The 19,336-nt window shown below is 38.7% G+C and overlaps 1 protein-coding gene and 1 pseudogene across 1 annotated transcript; both read right to left on the bottom strand.

Annotated features, from left to right (window-relative positions):
- Nucleotides 1–15,189: 15,189 nt before the first annotated feature.
- On the bottom strand, nucleotides 15,190–16,518 carry LOC136784869 (V-type proton ATPase catalytic subunit A-like; annotated as a pseudogene).
- A 562-nt stretch (nucleotides 16,519–17,080) lies between these two features.
- Nucleotides 17,081–18,214, bottom strand: LOC136784868 (uncharacterized). The gene is made up of 2 exons (XM_066745782.1): nucleotides 17,675–18,214; nucleotides 17,081–17,248 (listed from the first exon to the last, which is right to left on the bottom strand). The coding sequence occupies exons 1-2, from the start codon at nucleotides 18,212–18,214 to the stop codon at nucleotides 17,081–17,083; spliced, it is 708 nt and encodes a 235-aa protein (XP_066601879.1).
- Between the last annotated feature and the right edge of the window lie 1,122 nt (nucleotides 18,215–19,336).

The following is a 19,336-nucleotide window of genomic DNA, read 5'->3' as shown; positions in this document are numbered from 1 at the left end:
AGACTCGTCGTCGTCGTCGTCGGTCATGAAATCCAATGGATTCGTAATAGTTTCACTAATATTACTACTACTAAGATTCTTTGCTCGTTTATGCGGTGTCGATGTGAAATAGGCTCCCCTCTTCAATTTATCGTTGTATTTGACAAACGAACTATTATTATTATTATTATTTGTGTTATCCTCCGTTTGCGAAACGAGTTTCTTCAATGGTTCGACTATCGGCTTGAATGTCTCGTTCAAACTGCTCTCCATTATCGCCTTCTCCGATTTCAAGGCACGATGCTTGTCGCGAATGACCTCGCTCGTCTTGGCGATCCTCTTCAGAAGCGATTTTTCATCCATCGCGATGCTGCATAAAACAGCTTTCCCCCGAATTGAACGGTTTTTAACCGACCTGTTGCGATGCTGTATTCTCCCCGAACCGACACGGGTTTTAACCGACCTGACACGGTGATCCGAACAGCCTGCGCTCCAGTATCAAACTGACACTCAAGGCCGTGATCGTGAAACCTTACCGGCATGATTATCGACATTCACAAGGCCGAAACCTTACCGGCCTGACAAGACCGTTCACTCGATCGTGGCGTACTCGTTGAAACCTTTGCGATAACGACCGTTCCTCAGAGAGCTATCCTTGTCTATTACTAAGAAACCGTAATCGCGACTCCAACAGGTCGAACACAATGTGAGAAATTTCTCATACGACATATCACTGTTGACGTGATCGTTGAAAATATGCTTCAGATTAGTTCCATCCTGCTTAAATATTATTAGCAAGTTTGCGTTATCTCGTATCAGATGCTTCGGTATTTTCGCATAAGTCTGACAGAGGTAGAAACAATCGATGTTGGAATGTCTACCCATGCAAAAGTAGTCCCTTATATTGTCCTGCTTGTCGTTGGCCACATCGTCGAATATGAAAATGGAATTCGGCTTTGCATCCGCGACGTTCACAACCTCGCAATTGTTGGAAAATTGAAAGTAACCGATTTCCTCCGTTTCCTGCAGAAGCTGCTCCAGATATCGATACTTCGGTTGCTGGAGCGATTTCGAGTAGACGTACAGGTTCTCGAATCTCACACCGTGCGGACTCTCTATGAGGCTCAGCAGCACGTTTGTCTTACCGCAATTCGACGGACCGCAAACTATGCAGCGTATCGTAGATGGTAATAGCGATCCGTGACGTTTTTTTTTTATTTGCGCGGTAGCATTGTGAGCATCCAAATTTGTCACGCGAATAGTCGGCACGTGCTTCACGAAATGCATCCTCGCTATTAACCTTCGGGAACAGCCGTATCGTTCATTTATATTTCGCGAATTACGGAACTATTCGGTCAGTTGCCATTACGATGGCGTTCATGCTAGTCGTCGTCGATTCTCTGCATAACTTGACGAATCATCAGCTCGAACACATACCGAAGATCGTATTGCTCGAGTACTTTCCAGACAGTATCGCGAGTGTGTGGGAAAGATTACCTCGGCACATTCGCGCGGACTCGGATGTGCAGCAATATCAATATTGTTTGCAACACTACAATCTACCTGATACCACTCACCACGACGGACCACCGAGACGGATAAAAGACTGTTACGTTTGTCAGCAAGAGAAGCAGTTGCTCTAAATGTCTGGATCGTTCTTCAATAAAGTCTTGAAAAAATTGCCATTTGAGCTGCACGTGCCCGGTTACAATTATTGCGGACCCGGCACTCGACTTCGCGAAAGATTGGAGCGCGGCGATCGTGGTATAAATCCGCTGGACGAGGCCTGCCTCGATCACGACTTAGCATATTGGCACAACGAGGATCTACCGGAGCGTCATCAGGCCGATAAAGTGCTAGCGAGGAGAGCGCGTGAACGTATTAACGCAAGAGACGCGACCTTGGGTGAACGCGCGGTCGCCGCAGCCGTATGGGCATCGATGAATGCTAAGCGTAAACTTGGCTTGGGATTACATAATAATAATATTGTTGCGATGAAGAAAGCAGTAGCGGCTAAAAAAAAGAACAACAACAAGAAAAAAATTGGTATTACGAGGAAGAGAAGAATTCGAATGCCGAGGAAACGGGGTGGTATAATACCTATACTTCCACTACTAGGTGCAGTCGGAGCATTGGCAGGTGGAGCATCGGGTATAGCGAGTGCTGTAAACCGTGCAAAAGCTGAGAGAGAACGATTGCGGGAAATGCAACGTCACAATCGCGCGATGGAAGCGTCGCGCGAGAGAGGCCGAGGTCTTTATCTGAAACCGTACAAGCGAGTCGTCGGAGAGGGTATCCGTGGAAAAAAAAAAAAACAACAAAAAAACGGTCGAGGAAGAAAATGAATGAGGGAAAATTTCGTCGTCGTCGTCGCGATGCTCTCCCGGATTCAGGTCCTACTAGTAACGTACAATTGGCACTCATCTGCCGACGCATACCATACTTCCGTGGAGTCTTTATGCGCACATCTCTGCCGCTAGACGGACCGCGGTGCAACGAGTGCGCGATCGTGAATCTCGACGATCAATGCGGTCCTGGTACCCACTGGGTAGCCTACGTCAAGCGTAACGACATCGTCCTATATTTTGATTCCTTCGGAAATTTGAAACCGCCGAAAGAATGTGTGCGTTACTTTGGTCCTAACGTTACAATCTACTACAATCATGATCGATATCAATCGTACGATAAAAGCAATTGCGGTCAGTTGTGCGTGAAATTCCTGCGAGAACAGATACTTTGAAAAAAAAAAAAAAAATGTCTTTCACCGTGACATTATCGGATCGTAAATCAGTATTAAATTCAGATTTCTTTCCCCCCATCAATCTGCAAGACGATCGCTACGAGATCGGTCTCGTGGACATGCAAACGTTCAACTCGATAGCCAATGTGGACGAGACGAATAATAAGTTTTACTACGATAACGATAAGGTACTGACGATACCCAGAGGCTGTTACGAGTTGAGTGCCATAAATGAATTTTTCCAGTCTGAAATTTCTGCGAGACATGAAATTAAAGACAACATTGACAGCGTCATTCTTCTACGAGAGAATAACAATACACTGAAGAGTGAAATATTCTGTAAATATTCGATTGACTTTGGAAAACCGAATAACATTGGCTCGCTACTGGGCTTCTCGTCGAATCGCGTGATCGAGCCGAACGTCCAGGCTGAATCCGACGATACCGTGGACATTGTGAAAACAAATATTCTACGCATCGAGTGCAACATTGCGGGTGGTGCGTACACCAACGGTAGACCACGACACATTATTCACGAGTTCTTTCCCAGCGTACCACCGGGCTATAAAATCTCGGAGGCACCGAAAACCGTCATTTATCTACCGGTCATCGTCAGAGTAATCGACCGTCTCACGTTACGTATCCTCGATCAGGACGATCGTCTCGTAGACTTTGGACGTGAAGAAATTACCATAAGATTACACATTAAGAAATGTTAATTTACAAAAGTAGTAGCGAGGGTTATAAAGCGGTGAAACTGGATGAAACGTTCGCTAGTCGTTCGTCCTACGTGGAGTCGAATACACCGGCTCGGAGTGAAAATCGCGACAAGAGGAGCTTCCTGCTAACGAGAAGAAATATCGAATTTTTACAATCATTGGGATTCACCGTGAAGAGATTGGGCGAAGGTAGTACATAGTGGAACAATGGCAGATCCCTTGAACGTCACCGCACCGCTGACCTACGACAATCGCATCACGAAAATGGAGATGCATGCCTACAATCCGTATGCGAACGCCTCGTTGGCGAACAGCGACGAGATTCGCATTCCCATACAGCAGCAAGATTTGATACTCCTGCCGTGCAAGAGTTATCTCTACGTCGAGGGCCAGCTGGTGGAGGGTACGCGTGACGCGAGCGCCACCAACGATGATACAGTTACGCTCGACTGCAATTCCGCGGCTTTCCTCTTCGACGAGATTCGTTATGAATTGAACGGTATCGAGATCGACCGATGCAGAAACGTCGGTATTACCAGCACTCTGAAGAATCTCGTTTCCCTGAGCACCGAGGAGAGCGCCAGTCTACGTCATTCCGGATGGTTCGTCGCTACGGCCAGAGACCGGCTCAAAAAGGAGGAGGCTGTTAAGAATTTCAGCTTTTGCGTGCCCCTGAAAATGCTGCTGGGATTCTGCGAGGATTATCGGCGAGTCGTCGTTAACGCGCGTCACGAGCTCGTTCTCATTCGCGCGCGCGACGATACAAACGCCATTTACTCGGCGGTGAAAATCACCGATTCGTCGATCAAGCTGCTACGAGTGCAATGGAGAATACCCCATGTGACCCTGAACGAAATTACGAAACTCCAATTTCTCGGTATCGTCGAGCAGGACAAGAGTCTGTCACTCGCTTTTCGCGCCTGGGAACTTTACGAGTATCCCCTTCTGCCCAAGTCGCAGCGACACACGTGGTCCGTGAAAGCGTCCACGCAATTGGAGAAGCCGCGATACGTCATTCTGGCGTTCAGAACGAACAAGACGAGTAATCAGCACGAGGATGTGCTGAGATTTAATCATTGCAAAGTCCTCGATGTCAAACTCTATCTGAATTCCGAATCCTATCCGTACGATCGTCTCGACACTGATTTCACGAAATCCCGCTACTCCGTCCTCTACGACATGTATGTAAAGTTTTTCACCTCCTATTACGCTGGTGAGAAACTCGGGAGACCCATGCTCGACTATACGGACTTTTTGACGTACGGGCCGCTCTTCGTCATCGACTGCTCGCATCAGAACGAGTCCATAAAAACCGGCACGGTCGACGTTAAACTCGAGATCGAGTGTATGGAAATCATTCCGGATAATACTACAGCCTATTGTTTAATCATACACGATAAAATTGTACAATATAATCCTCTTACGAATATTGTTAGAAATGTAAGTTAAAAAAAAAAAAAAAAAATTATTGTTAGAAATATAAGTTTATAAAAAAAAAACAAATAAAATACTTTCTTAAAGTTCTTAATGTTTTATTCCTAAATTCTACATTATGGGAGATTAAACGTAGGGAATAAATAAATATTAATAATTATAAGCATCAATTAATTTTTTATTTTTAATACAAAATATCTATCAAACTTTACACTTAAATTCCACGTTGTGGTATTTTCCTCCTTTATATAACATTATTAAATTATTTGCTGCTGCAGCCTTTTGCAGCTGCTGCAACTGCTCCATATCTTCCGCCAATTTTGCCATTCTCCCTGGCAAGAATACCCAATCGGCTGTTGGCAGCTTTAAAATAATTTTTATGCCATATTTTGTCTTAATTATTTCAACTTCAGATATTTCGTATTCGTCATTTTCCGTTAAGCTATCTAATTTAACGAATTTTTTTGGAATGACACTTCCCAATTCATTGATCTTATTGAAGTTCATTTTTATCTCTATGAAAAAATTAGTCTCATTAGAGTAAAAAAAAATCAATTAAATAATGCATTTACTAATCGAATGAAAAAGAAAATCCTTACCTTTTTTTATTTATGTAAGAATCAAGTTTATTTTTAATGCGTTCAAACACACACACACACAAACTTATTTTTTCTGAATAGTTCAAGCACGCGTGGTACGACTATGCAGCTCTCGTTTAACAGACTGACTTTTTATATGAACGATATTATCATATATTAAGCGTATGCAATGTTTGGAAGGGGTAATTTTTTTTTTTTTTTTTTTTCTTTCTTACTTGCGATGAATTTCCATTGTGATTGACCTATAGGTTTATCACAGTATAACACAATAGGAAAAAATATCTATGGATATCACTATACGGGGATTATTCAGAGGGTATAGTGTATCCTTCTTAATTAAGAAAGAAATAATGGAAGGGGTAATTTTTTTTTTCTTACTTGCGATAAATTTCCATTGTGATTGACCTGTAGGTTTATCACAGTATAACACAATAGGGAAAAATATCTATGGATATCTCTATATACGGGGAGGGTATAGTGTATCCTTTAAGAAAGAAAGAATGGACTTCTAATGTAATTTCATATTGAAAACAAACGATAAAGACTCTCTCTCTCTCTCGACGGGATTTCTTCAGAGGCTGCATTCAGTCCTCGAACGTTCATCAGTGCGGATAGTAAAGTAGAAAATTAAAGAAATGGAAAGTGAACGTTGTTTAGTGACAATAAATCTAGTAGAGGAGGAGGAGGATAAAAATCAAGCAGAATCGATGTCTGATTACATCAAAAGAATTAACGATTCTCATAATCGTTATTTTGAAGAATATGAAGCAATGCTTCATCATAATATGCACATGAACTGTAAGTACTTATTTTAATTTCTTTTAAAGAAAAAAAACCCTACCCATCCATACAGATTGTTTATTTCAATAAATAGAATCATAAAAGAATTTTACGACACATATATTTGAAAACTGTTAACAATCCCACTATTTGACCAATTTTTTTTTTTTTTTTTTTATTATTATTCAAAACGAAGAATTACGAAAAAAAAATTTTTTTCTTTTATTTTTTACCAGCCATTGCTTTAGAGGAGAGGGAGGAAGAAGAGGAGATGGTGGAAGAAGAGGAGATGGTGGAAGAAGAGGAAGAAGAAGAAGAAGAAGAAGAAGAGTTTGTGATTTTTGTAAGTATATTTGCTTTGTTAAAATAGTTATTACAATATCAAAAAAAAATAACAAAATGTTTTTCAAATATGTCCCAGGTGAAAAATATGGCCACACAAACGGAGTCCATTGCTACAAGAACTGAGGCTACGCAAATGGAGCCTCAGATAGATCTCACACCACATTACTGGTGTACAAATTGTAAAAAATATGGTCACCTACGCATCAATTGTTCACTACCAGAGTGGTGTAGCATTTGTCATAAATATATACATCATGCAATTGAATGTAAAAAAAATTTCTAAAAAAAGCATTGTAAATAAAACCTTTTTAATACTTCAATAAATTATAATTAAAAAAAAAAAAAAAAATATGGGGGAGCGATCACTGGATCGCTCTCTACGAGTATTCTCTCTCTCTCTCTCTCTTTCTCCAAAGCGTCTACACTATTCGCCTTAAAAGAAGTCGGTCGCGCGGGCACCCAGGAGCGTAAAGACTCGGTTGGGCACCCCCCAACTCTCATCCCAGGAGCGTGAAGATTCGCTTGGGCACCGCTCTTTAAGGAATTTAAGGTAAAAGGGGGAGGCCACATTTGTACCCCCCCCCCCCACCAAAGGAGTAAGAGGGGGGATACACGCGACAACTATCGGTAGTTAGCGATACCGACGATCATCGATGGAATCTCTCTCTCTCTCTCTCTCTCTTTCTCTCTTTCTCTGCGTCCACTGCTTAACGTAAGAGTGGGCCCACGTGTGTACCCTACGAGTTTAACGTCGGGGGAGGAGGATGCGCATGCGCACAACCGCTCGAGGAGAGGGGGCAATTCCCCTACTTCCCTTGCCCCCGCGGGACCCCGACCCCCTCGTCACCCGGTCATAGAATCCCCTTAGCTACTCTACTAATAGCTGGAAAAGGACCGTTAGACACTATTCTTTTGGAAACAATTTAGATTACATGAAAAATATACATATATACATAATACATGATATATTATACTTATAATAAAGATAAATATAGTTCACAAATTTTGTGGTTCTCATTATATTTAAGTAATGTGTCAATATTATCGTCTATTCAAGAAGAGAAAAGAGCATTATGTTTTTACGTGTAAAAAAGGTATAAAAATAAATACTACTCGTTATAAGAAATATTAGAATCATGTATGAGCAAGGTAGGCTGTTAAATCGGAAAAAATATTTATCTTCTATAATATCATCCTCTATCTTCTTTGCGTTTTTGGTTAAAGCGATGCGATGTCGATTAAATTTCCCTTATAAAAAAAAAAAAAAAAAGAAAATACTGAGTAAAAATTTAAAAAGTAACAGCAATCAAAATAATGAATTACAGATTTATCAATGTTCAATAGAATGTTAAGAAAGTAGCTTGATTTTCCAATTAGTATTTTTTTGAATCCAAAAATAGAATCTATATTTCAAACTGTGATAGTCATTATTTGTCAGGATTACTTATTTCTTTTGTTTGAAAATCCTTAATTACCGAACCACCTTTCATATGTTTATACAGGGTTTGTGGTTAAGGGTTGCCAACCCGGAAAACCTGGAAAGAGGGTGTGATTTTAAGAAGAAAATTCAAGAAAATTTTTTTTCTATCTCCTACGGTTTTGGAGTAATTAGTAATTAAATTTTTCTTGCCGAACGACGATGTGTGTGAGTGTGTGCTGATAAACAATAGGCTAAGCGTCACCAAAACAAAGAAAACGTCAAAACGTTTAAAAAATCCGATTGAGAACTGCATTGATTGGATATTCTCATAATTATTAATAATGAAATTAACGGATTTTTATTATAAAAATAAGCCCAAACTCGACATTGATGTTACAATTTTCAGTTCGATGAAATGCACAAGTTTAACGCGAGGCTTTTTGGTTGGTTTAAAAACTATCATTTCTTCACCACCTGGCGGTAGATAGTGCGGTGCGTTGTTTTTATAGTGGTTTCCTCAGGAGGCCTAATCCACATTAACCACTTAATTCAGCAGTTGCTCAAACTGCCTACCCCGCTGTGTCACGCATATTTGCGATCTGCGGACAATGTCGCGCGTTGCTCGCTGTACCATATTTGGTGTGATGGTACGAAAGGCCGCTAAAATTGAGTGCCGTTCCTCTTCCTCGGTGCTTTCACGACAATTCTCGACTAAATTCTTGACGTGACCCCACAGAAAATGGTCAAGAGGGTTCAGATCCGGTGATCTCGGTGGCCATGCGATAGGACCACCTCGACCAATCCACCTACCTGGAAAGATCAGGTTTAGCGCGAAACGCACATTCGCAGAATAATGTGCCGGTACTCCCATCATGCTGGAAAAAAATTTTATTCCGCATGTTTAAGGGCACATCTTCCAGTAATGGGCCTAACTCTTCTCTTAAAAATTCTGCGTAATGCAGACCATCGAGTCTCGGCGGAAAGAAAACGGGACCAATCTGAAATTTTTAAAAACATACAATTTTCAACTTCTCAATTTAAAAGGGTTTTCTGCTTACGATTTTATCTCCAAGGAGGCCAGCCCATACGTTTACCGACCATCGATATTGGAAGGCACACACCCGTACGGCCTGCAGATTTTCCTCACGCCATAAAACATGGTTCCTCGAGTTGAACATTCCATTCGGGGTGAATGTTGACTCGTCGCTCCACAGAATCAGGTCTGGAAAAGTCGGATCGCTTCGGCATTTAGCGAGAAATCCTATTTTTCAAATTTATTTTTCCATTTAAATAATCCGTATTTTAGGGCTATCGTAAACATTAAATTTTTTAAGTAGCAGTACCTTCACAAAAATAGATGCGACGCTCGTAATCTCGGGGGAGTAATTGTTGCACACGTCGGAAATGATAAGGGCGCAAACCATTCCTGCGTAAAACTTGACGCACCGAATGTTCTGATACGCCAATTTCACGTCTAACACTGTGAGTCGTACCATTTTTATTTAAAAATAGATCCAAAATGTCTTCTTCTTGACCTACAGTGATATTTCGCGCATCACACCTCTCCTGTCTATTATGCACTAAACATCCAGTTTCATGCAAACGCAAAACAATTTTTTGAATCGTACGCCGTTTTGGGTGACGTCGATTGGGAAATCGTCTAGCATATAATCTTTCCGCTTCACTAGCATTTTGATTCGCCATACCATAGGTGATAATCATATCGGACATTTCCGCACAGCTAAAATCCATTTTGGATTCACTATTTTATTGCATGACTTCTTTCTTCAACGGCCAAGCTGAGTCTTATTGTTTTATGAGCCTGCACAAAAAATGTAAACATTCTGCAGGTGCATGGTAGCACTAAATCGTCAGTATTTTGTTTATAATGTTTACATTTTTTGTGCAGGCTCATAAAACAATAAGACTCAGCTTGGTCGTTAAAGAAAGAAGTCGTGCAATAAAATAGTGAATCCAAAATGGATTTTAGCTGTGCGGAAATGTCCAATATGATTATCACCTATGGTATGGCGAATCAAAATGCTAGTGAAGCGGAAAGATTATATGCTAGACGATTTCCCAATCGACGTCACCCAAAACGGTGTACGATTCAAAAAATTGTTTTGCGTTTGCATGAAACTGGATGTTTAGTGCATAATAGACAGGAGAGGTGTGATGCGCGAAATATCACTGTAGGACAAGAGGAAGACATTTTGGATCTATTTTTAAATCAAAATGGTACGATTCACAGTGTTAGACGTGAAATTGGCGTATCAGAATATTCGGTGCGTCAAGTTTTACGCAGGAACGGTTTGCGCCCTTATCATTTCCGACGTGTGCAACAATTACTCCCCCGAGATTACGAGTGTCGCATTTATTTTTGTGAAGGTACTGCTACTTAAAAAATTTAATGTTTACGATAGCCCTAAAATACGGATTATTTAAATGGAAAAATAAATTTAAAAAATAGGATTTCTCGCTAAATGCCGAAGCGATCCGACTTTTCCAGACCTGATTCTGTGGAGCGACGAGTCAACATTCACCCCGAATGGAATGTTCAACTCGAGGAACCATGTTTTATGGCGTGAGGAAAATCCGCAGGCCGTACGGGTGTGTGCCTTCCAATATCGATGGTCGGTAAACGTATGGGCTGGCCTCCTTGGAGATAAAATCGTAAGCAGGAAACCCTTTTAAATTGAGAAGTTGAAAATTGTATGTTTTTAAAAATTTCAGATTGGTCCCGTTTTCTTTCCGCCGAGACTCGATGGTCTGCATTACGCAGAATTTTTAACGGGAATCCGTATACCGACATTACAGAACAAAAACTGTTTCGCATGCAGCTTCGTTATTTGTTGACGGATTGTAAAGTTATTACAGGTTTTTGGAAATGCCAGAAGCTTATCTACTAAGTTACGTTAGGACAATTAACAAAAAACGAAAAAAAAATTTTGTTTAAATAAATAAATTAACATTATTGAGAAACAACAATTAAATCGCAAAATCCCCCAACGTACTTTACTAGATAATGTTCATACGTTTCCAAAAAGTCTACATAAATGCAAATCCGTCAAGAAATGACGATGCTGCATGCGAAATAAATAATGGAAGAATTTCGTGTTAGCGACTTCCCGAACACGAAATTCTTCCATTATTTATTTCGCATGCAGCATCGTCATTTCTTGACGGATTTGCATTTATGTAGACTTTTTGGAAACGTATGAACATTATCTAGTAAAGTACGTTGGGGGATTTTGCGATTTAATTGTTGTTTCTCAATAATGTTAATTTATTTATTTAAACAAAATTTTTTTTTCATTTTTTGTTAATTTTCCTATCGTAACTTAGTAGATAAGCTTCTGGCATCTCCAAAAACCTGTAATAACTTTACAATCCGACAACAAATGACGACGCTGCATGCGAAATAAATAATGGAAGAATTTCGTGTTAGCGACTTCCCGAACACGAAATTCTTCCATTATTTATTTCGCATGCAGCATCGTCATTTCTTGACGGATTTGCATTTATGTAGACTTTTTGGAAACGTATGAACATTATCTAGTAAAGTACGTTGGGGGATTTTGCGATTTAATTGTTGTTTCTCAATAATGTTAATTTATTTATTTAAACAAAATTTTTTTTTCATTTTTTGTTAATTGTCATAACGTAACTTAGTAGATAAGCTTCTGGCATTTCCAAAAACCTGTAATAACTTTACAATCAGTCAACAAATGACGACGCTGCATGCGAAATAGTTTTCGCCCTGTAATGTCGGTATACGGATTCCCGTTAAGAGAAGAGTTAGGCCCATTACTGGAAGATGTGCCCTTAAGCATGCGGAATAAAATTTTTTTCCAGCATGATGGAGCACCGGAACATTATTCTGCGAATGTGCGTTTCGCGCTAAACCTGATCTTTCCAGGTAGGTGGATTGGTCGAGGTGGTCCTATCGCATGGCCACCGAGATCACCGGATCTGAACCCTCTTGACTATTTTCTGTGGCGTCACGTCAAGAATTTAGTCGAGAATTGTCGTGAAAGCACCGAGGAAGAGGTACGGCACTCAATTTTAGCGGCCTTTCGTACCATCACACCAAATATGGTATAGCGAGCAACGCGCGACATTGTCCGCAGATCGCAAATATGCGTGACACAGCGGGGTAGGCAGTTTGAGCAACTGCTGAATTAAGTGGTTAATGTGGATTAGGCCTCCTGAGGAAACCACTATAAAAACAACGCACCGCACTATCTACCGCCAGGTGGTGAAGAAATGATAGTTTTTAAACCAACCAAAAAGCCTCGCGTTAAACTTGTGCATTTCATCGAACTGAAAATTGTAACATCAATGTCGAGTTTGGGCTTATTTTTATAATAAAAATCCGTTAATTTCATTATTAATAATTATGAGAATATCCAATCAATGCAGTTCTCAATCGGATTTTTTAAACGTTTTGACGTTTTCTTTGTTTTGGTGACGCTTAGCCTATTGTTTATCAGCACACACTCACACACATCGTCGTTCGGCAAGAAAAATTTAATTACTAATTACTCCAAAACCGTAGGAGATAGAAAAAAAATTTTCTTGAATTTTCTTCTTAAAATCACACCCTCTTTCCAGGTTTTCCGGGTTGGCAACCTTTAATCACAAATCCTGTATATACTTGTATACTTACGGCTTCTCTTGCATTCGACTCTAAAGTTATACAGGGTCTTTTCCTAACAGCGGAGCGTAGGAGATTCGTGTTAGTTGACTGTAGCACTCGGAATGATGGAATCTGAGAGCGCTGATTGGTCAATATTGCGTAGTACCAACATATAATAAGCCGTTACCAATAGTTGGATACGAAAAATGAGATTCATCCGCCATTTTGGTGTGGAGAAATGTTTACATGCTGATCGTAGCAGAAAGAGGTGTAAAATGGAAAAATGTCAAATGTTGTCGTTACTAAAGTAAAAATTGAATACTTTGAATGAAAATAAAGAATATTCGTACTTTCCATTTATTATTTTTAATTTTTACTTTAGTAACCTTACCATTTGACATTTCTCCATTTTACACCTCTTTCTGCTAGGATTAGCATGTAAACATTTCTCCACACCAATATGGCGGATAAATCTCATTTTTTGTATCCAACTATTGGTAACGGCCTATTATATGTTGGTACTACGCAATATTGACCAATCAGCGCTCTCAGATTCTATCATTCCGAGTGCTATAGTCAACTAACACGAATCTCCTATGCTCCGCTGTTAGGAAAAGACCCTGTATAAAGGATTTCAAGCAATACTATTCAAGTTGGTGATCAGATATTGTTTAAACATCATCAGTAATAAGTAGATCTGTGTGCATGGTTCGATGTTATGTGGTTCCCAGCTATTTTAATACTTTAACATTATATACTATTTTAAATTTTGAAACAAGTCCTGTTCTTGTGAAAAGAGAGGTATAGTAATTTTGATTCATTGCAATAATACTGATATAATTACCTATATAAGATAAGCCGCAACTTTTGTAGTTTATAGTATATGGAAGAGTAATATTTGAAATAATAATTGTTGAGAAGTTTCTTTCCAGTTTTTAATCCTACAGCTGCTGAAAGTTTCATATAATTAACCATCAATTTCTGAGAAACTTAATATTTTATAATCATCCCCAGAAAGCTGTAAAGAAATAAGGTATATTACATTTCTTTGCAAGCTTAATGCATTGCCCGTGCTAAATGTATTAAACTGAAAAAGCTTTCTATCCGATCATTTTTAAATAAAATCTTAATAATGACTACTTTTTCATTTAACTTGTGTAAAAATATTTATTATACTTTTTCATTACTGATCTGTTGAAGAATGGGATACAGATTACAATACCACAGCTGATCGAAGCCTTGAGTGATCTCGAAAACTTTGGACATTTTGTGATCAAATATAGTGATTAATCTAATTTACAGCATATGTATCTTCACGTAAAGGTACATTAACCCTTTACATTCAAAGTAACTACTTATTTCCCGATAAAATATGTTAATTATCATTTTAAATAAAATTGTTCTTTAGAAGCTATAAAATAACTATATATTTTAAGCCAATCAATATTTATTTATATATACAGCTTACTCTTTACAATTTTACAAAGTATATTAACTTTGGCAGAAATAATATCATTGCACTGACTTCAAACTTGATACGATCATTTTTTTGCAGTGGACATATTCCTATAGAGCACTAAGCAGAACTTGACTGCCACTTTGTAACACCTTGCGATACCTGTAAAACACAGACTATTACACTTTCTCAATGGAAATCTGAAGAAGTAATAGCATAAAGTTAAATATAATCTGTATCTTTTCATAGAACTGATAGAAATGTATATTGATAATAAGCTGTCACATATGTCCTTGATTTGGTAATAAAATGGTTTGACAAAAATTTTGTACCTTTTTCTTTTTACAAGACGATATATTTTTGGAACATAAAATAGTCTTCTAAAAAGTTTTTGAACTCCTCAAGTCACCTCAAATAAATTTATCCTCGTCAATCGATAGGTGAACAAAGTTCCATGGTACAGCTTCATTAAAGATTACAAGCATTAAATGAAAATGGTCCATATCAGCACTCATAAATATTTATTTGGTCGATACGCAGATCACAGAAAACTATTTTCGCAGAAATAGTCGTAACGCCATGTCGGTATTTTGCATACTCAAGATTGAAGAAAGCTTAAATGGAGTATAAAAATATTTTAACAGGAGGAGAAGAGGTAAATGGCGCAAAAATAAGTTCTAAAGTTTTCCAACATATATTTTGCTACTTATAGATTGTTCCATCTTTACGTGCAAGATTTTCCAGTAACATGAAATATAGGACTGTAATCTAGCTGAAATAATGTTCAAAGATGTCCCAGCTTCATTGGATAAAAACAGTTATAATAGGTCCTTTGTGTGTTTTTTTTTTATAAACTAATTTTAAGAATAAGAAACTATGTCTTTATGTATAATTGAAAGAAGCATTTGAACTTAAGCGAGTAAAACTTAAAATTAGATGAGACATTCTTGGTAGAGTGAGTTTTCTTTCACCCTCCTCCATTTTTCTAGCATCTTTAAAATGAACCAGGACACATTTTTAAATCGCCGAGGACTATCATTCCGCAAAATCAACTAATTTTTTAAATAATGCGAGCGAATTAATCTTCCAGATTTCTGAAAGCTTGTTGGATTTCTTCGTGACGTTGATAGAAGTCTGATCAAACCTTTGCTTCAACGTCTTTTACAGGCTCCTAAAAGAGATAGATCGTTAGATATGGATACGATAGGCAATAATGTGAAAATAGTTGTAATAAATTTATCTTAAACTTCATAGAGCTAAGTTGATAGAGAATGTTTACCATGCCATCCCAAATAACGTTCCACGTAATTTTATTATTGTCTGACTGAGCTGTCCAATGTACGGCTTGCCTAGCCATATCGTAAAAAGTGATCATATTTCGCAACATCCCCACGGTTTTGTAAAATGGAGAGAGACGATCATTTATAGTGTAGCTAGAGAGAAGTAAGAAAATGGAATTTACAGAGATAAACACTCATAATTTGCACGTTATACACTCGAATCGTCGCAATTACCTGCTTTGTTACAAAAAGTCGTCTTTTAACAGCTTGGCAACTTTCAGGGTTATTTTGTCTCTTTAAGCTACAGAAGCTTTACCAACCTATTGCACGATTTTAGACAAATCTTATTCTCCCTGAAGAATCTCATAAACTTTTCTTGTCAGTAGGACAAATTCAGAGAAATTCTTGTCGTAGAAATTGTTCAAGGCTCTTAAATATTTACTGCAGGAGATAGCACCCCCTGCTTTGCCAATATGCTCTTGTGAATAATTTCAAACAAATCAACACCATTGATGTAGCTGCAACTTTTAACATTTTATAAGTTGAATTCCCAAGATGTGTAGTATTGGACAAGCAAGGCACACATTAACACCCTTTGGAATATAAATGGAGGTAATGAGCTCATTGATGTCTCTGAGTGGATGCTGAATACCATTAAAAATGCTGCCAAGAATTTCAGGCCGTAATTCAACAGACAAGGGTTTTCCTGTTCTGAGTAGTAGATCTCGTACAGTCACATCATTGATTTCCTTGTAAATCTATAATAAGTAAATAAGTATTTACATAGGTTATGAGTTTTTAAAAGAGACTATAACTCGTAATAATCAGAATATATTATTTCCAAAATGGTAGCTGTATCACCTAATTGAATAACTCCTCCTATTAATTCATTATAACCTACTCGTATACTAGCTCGTATAAAGCTGAACCAGACATCTTTTCTACTATATCAACTAAAACCAAAAAAATGAAATATTACTATAATGGTAAATTTTAAGAAATTATTGTATTAATAAATGTATAAAAATAATTATCTAACCGGCTTCAGAAACTACATAGGCATATCCAAATTTTTCTTCTCTCTCCCCATTTTTAATTTTTGGTAAACCACAGCTTTTGTGTTTGTTAAATATTAATTAAAAGTAAACATAAGACATATAAGTGTAAGTTTTTATGAAAGTGATACTAAACAGTATTGGGAAAACCATATAGTCCCTTTAGTCCTGTTGATACATAGCTTTTAATAATAACTTGAATTCAGTTTACTCGTAAGAATTCATAAAAGCTTGCCATAATGCATCTTCGGTATTGAATAAACGACAATGTAAATATAACAAAGTTCCTTTGCATAACCAATATTTATGCGTACCATTGTGTCTTCAAGCACTCTCCTTATATTAGAATTCAGGAAACAATCTGCAACATATATAATACAAAGAATCAATCTCTTTTAAAGTAAAATAATTATATACTTTTACATGACATACACAATACTTATCTGATATTTGTTCCTGATAACTTGCGTATAATTACATTACAATGATTACTTCTGTAGTTTATTCTTAATACTAATTTCTTTGCCGGCAATAACCTTTCAGGTAAATGTCAAAACTTCCGAAAATAAATATAATAATTTTCCTCATTCCTCTGTGTTAACTTTAATTACACTTTTCAACGCTAGGGTGTGCCTTATTCGAATAAAAAGTCATATTCACATTTATTGTAGATGGCCATGCGCCACCGCCATTTTGACCTAGAAATTTTTCGGGCAAAATAGCCACTACCGAGATTGCTCATGCCGTGTCCCGACGCAATCCTTGCCGGTAGGCGGCGCTTCGATCCCATCGTTTCGTTTAGCTTCCAGATGTGTAGTGGTTTATATTCACTCAAATGGTCAAAAGAACAATTAAACGCTAGATCTTTATTTTCAGTGTTAACCAGCCTTTATTGATCACCGTATAAAACCAATATACTGGATTACAAAACCATCCTAACTCCCGTGTATTTGCAGAAGTTAAAAACTAAAACTGTCGCCAAAAGAACTCCTTATCAAACCGGAGTCAGGAAGAGAGAGAGTTTGAATATTCCAAAATCCGCAGGGTGAGTTCAAAAACAGGGTTGCCACGTCTCGCTGCATTTGGTGCGGATCGCATTGATGCCAAATTGCGTCAATGATATGGTGCAAAGTCGCAGTGATGCCAATTCTGTTAGGGCTTAGTCACCACAGCTACTCCCCCCCCCCCCCCTGGAAAAAGACTTCTATTTGGAAGTCTTAAAACTAACCTTTTTGTACGTGTGTTTAGGCGGATCTACGTTACTTTGCCATTTATGTATTGGTTGCTGAACTGCCTCTACAGGTTCCTGGTCATCATCGTCATCAGTTTTATTTACATAAGCGGGTTTTATTCTTTCTATTGAGATGTTTTTTGATTTTCCATCTATTTGAATCTGGTATACTCTGTCTGAAAGTCTGTTGATTATTTTGTAGGGTCCCATGTATGGAGGTTCCAGTGGTCGCCTTGTGTGGTCAGCTCTGATGAAAACGTGTGAACAAGTCTGGAGGTCCTTCAATATAAACATCTTGGCTTGGTTGTGATGTGCTGTGGGTGTTGGGCGTAGTGCCTGCATCAGCTCCCTATGCTTGTCTATGAACATTCGAGGATCTGCTTGCTGCTCCGTGGTCAGGAAAAAGTCTCCAGGGATTCTAAGTGAGGTCCCGTATAACATCTCTGTAGGGGTTGCCTGTAAATCTTCTTTGAAGGCGGTGCGAAGTCCAAGTAAAACGACTGGGAGTGAGTCCATCCAAGGTTTTGCTGAGCACATTAAAGCTGTCTTGAGGGTCCTATGCTACCGTTCTACCAGGCCGTTTGATTGAGGATGGTAGGCGGTGGTTCTGATTTTCTTGGCACCAATTGTTTGTGAAAGTGAGTGAAATAAAGCGGACTCAAACTGTGTTCCCTGATCTGACGTGATAGTGATTGGAGTTCCGAAACGTGATATCCAATGTGTAAACAGTGCTTGAGTGACAGTTTCAGCCGATATGTCCATTAATGGGATTGCTTCTGGCCATCTAGAGAATCTGTCAATTATTGTTAGACAAAATTGGTAACCTCTGATATTTGGCAGCATTATTATGTCTAAATGGATGTGGCTGAAACGATTACCAGGGAACTCTATGTGGTTTGGCAATACTTTATTGTGTCTGTGTATCTTTGCTCTTTGGCAGGGAATACACTCACGTGACCATCTTACAGTATCTTTTCTAATTTCAGGCCATGTGTATTTTTCTCTCAGAGTTCTTGAGGTGCTGCGAATACTGGGATGTGCTGGTTCGTGGACTACTTGGAATGCTGCTCTCCGTAGAGTTGCTGGGATATATGGTTTTACTCTATTGTCTGATATCTGACAATATACATCCACGTTTGGTTCTAACGAGAGTTTCTGCAACACCAGTGATGTCCTTGTTTTTAAAATCTCCTGCAGTTGCTGGTCCTTTGCCTGCTCTTCCTGAATGGTTGCTGGGTTTAGCGTGGTAGGCATTTGAATTGTGTTTATGCGAGACATTGTGTCGGCGACCACATTATCACTGCCTTTCAGGTAGGTAATTTCCGTGGTAAATTGGGAGATGTACTCCAATTGACGAGCTTGTCTGTCGGAAAGTTGATGTGTTTTCTGATTGAAGGCATGTGTGAGAGGTTTGTGATCCGTTTTAATTGTGAAATGTCTTCCTTCAAGCAGGTATTCAAAATGCTTTATGGCTGCAAATATTGCTAGGAGTTCCCTGTCGAAAGTGGGGTATCTTTGCTCTGTGCTGCTCAGCTTCCTTGAAAAGAAACCAATCGGGTGCCAAACGTCTTCTTCAAACTGCTCTAAAACTGCTCCAATTGCTGTGGTCGATGCATCGGATTTTAAACATAACGGAACTTGATGTGCAGGATAATGTAA

Source organism: Prorops nasuta, unplaced genomic scaffold (assembly GCF_024137725.1).
Source record: "Prorops nasuta isolate Cenicafe-Biocafe unplaced genomic scaffold, Cenicafe_Pnas_1.2 PNAS00087, whole genome shotgun sequence".
NCBI classification, from domain to species: Eukaryota; Metazoa; Arthropoda; class Insecta; order Hymenoptera; family Bethylidae; genus Prorops; species Prorops nasuta.
The sequence above is the reverse complement of the archived record's forward strand: the minus strand, read 5'-3'. Positions and strand labels throughout refer to the sequence as shown.

Bases quoted from the DNA above. Each gene is read 5' to 3' on its own strand.
- LOC136784868 (XM_066745782.1), bottom strand. From the start codon at position 18,214: ATGTGCTCAGCAAAACCTTGGATGGACTCACTCCCAGTCGTTTTACTT. The intron at 17,249-17,674 runs GTTAGTTTTAAG...CACATCTGGAAG, and splicing joins CTAAACACACGTACAAAAAG to CTAAACGAAACGATGGGATC.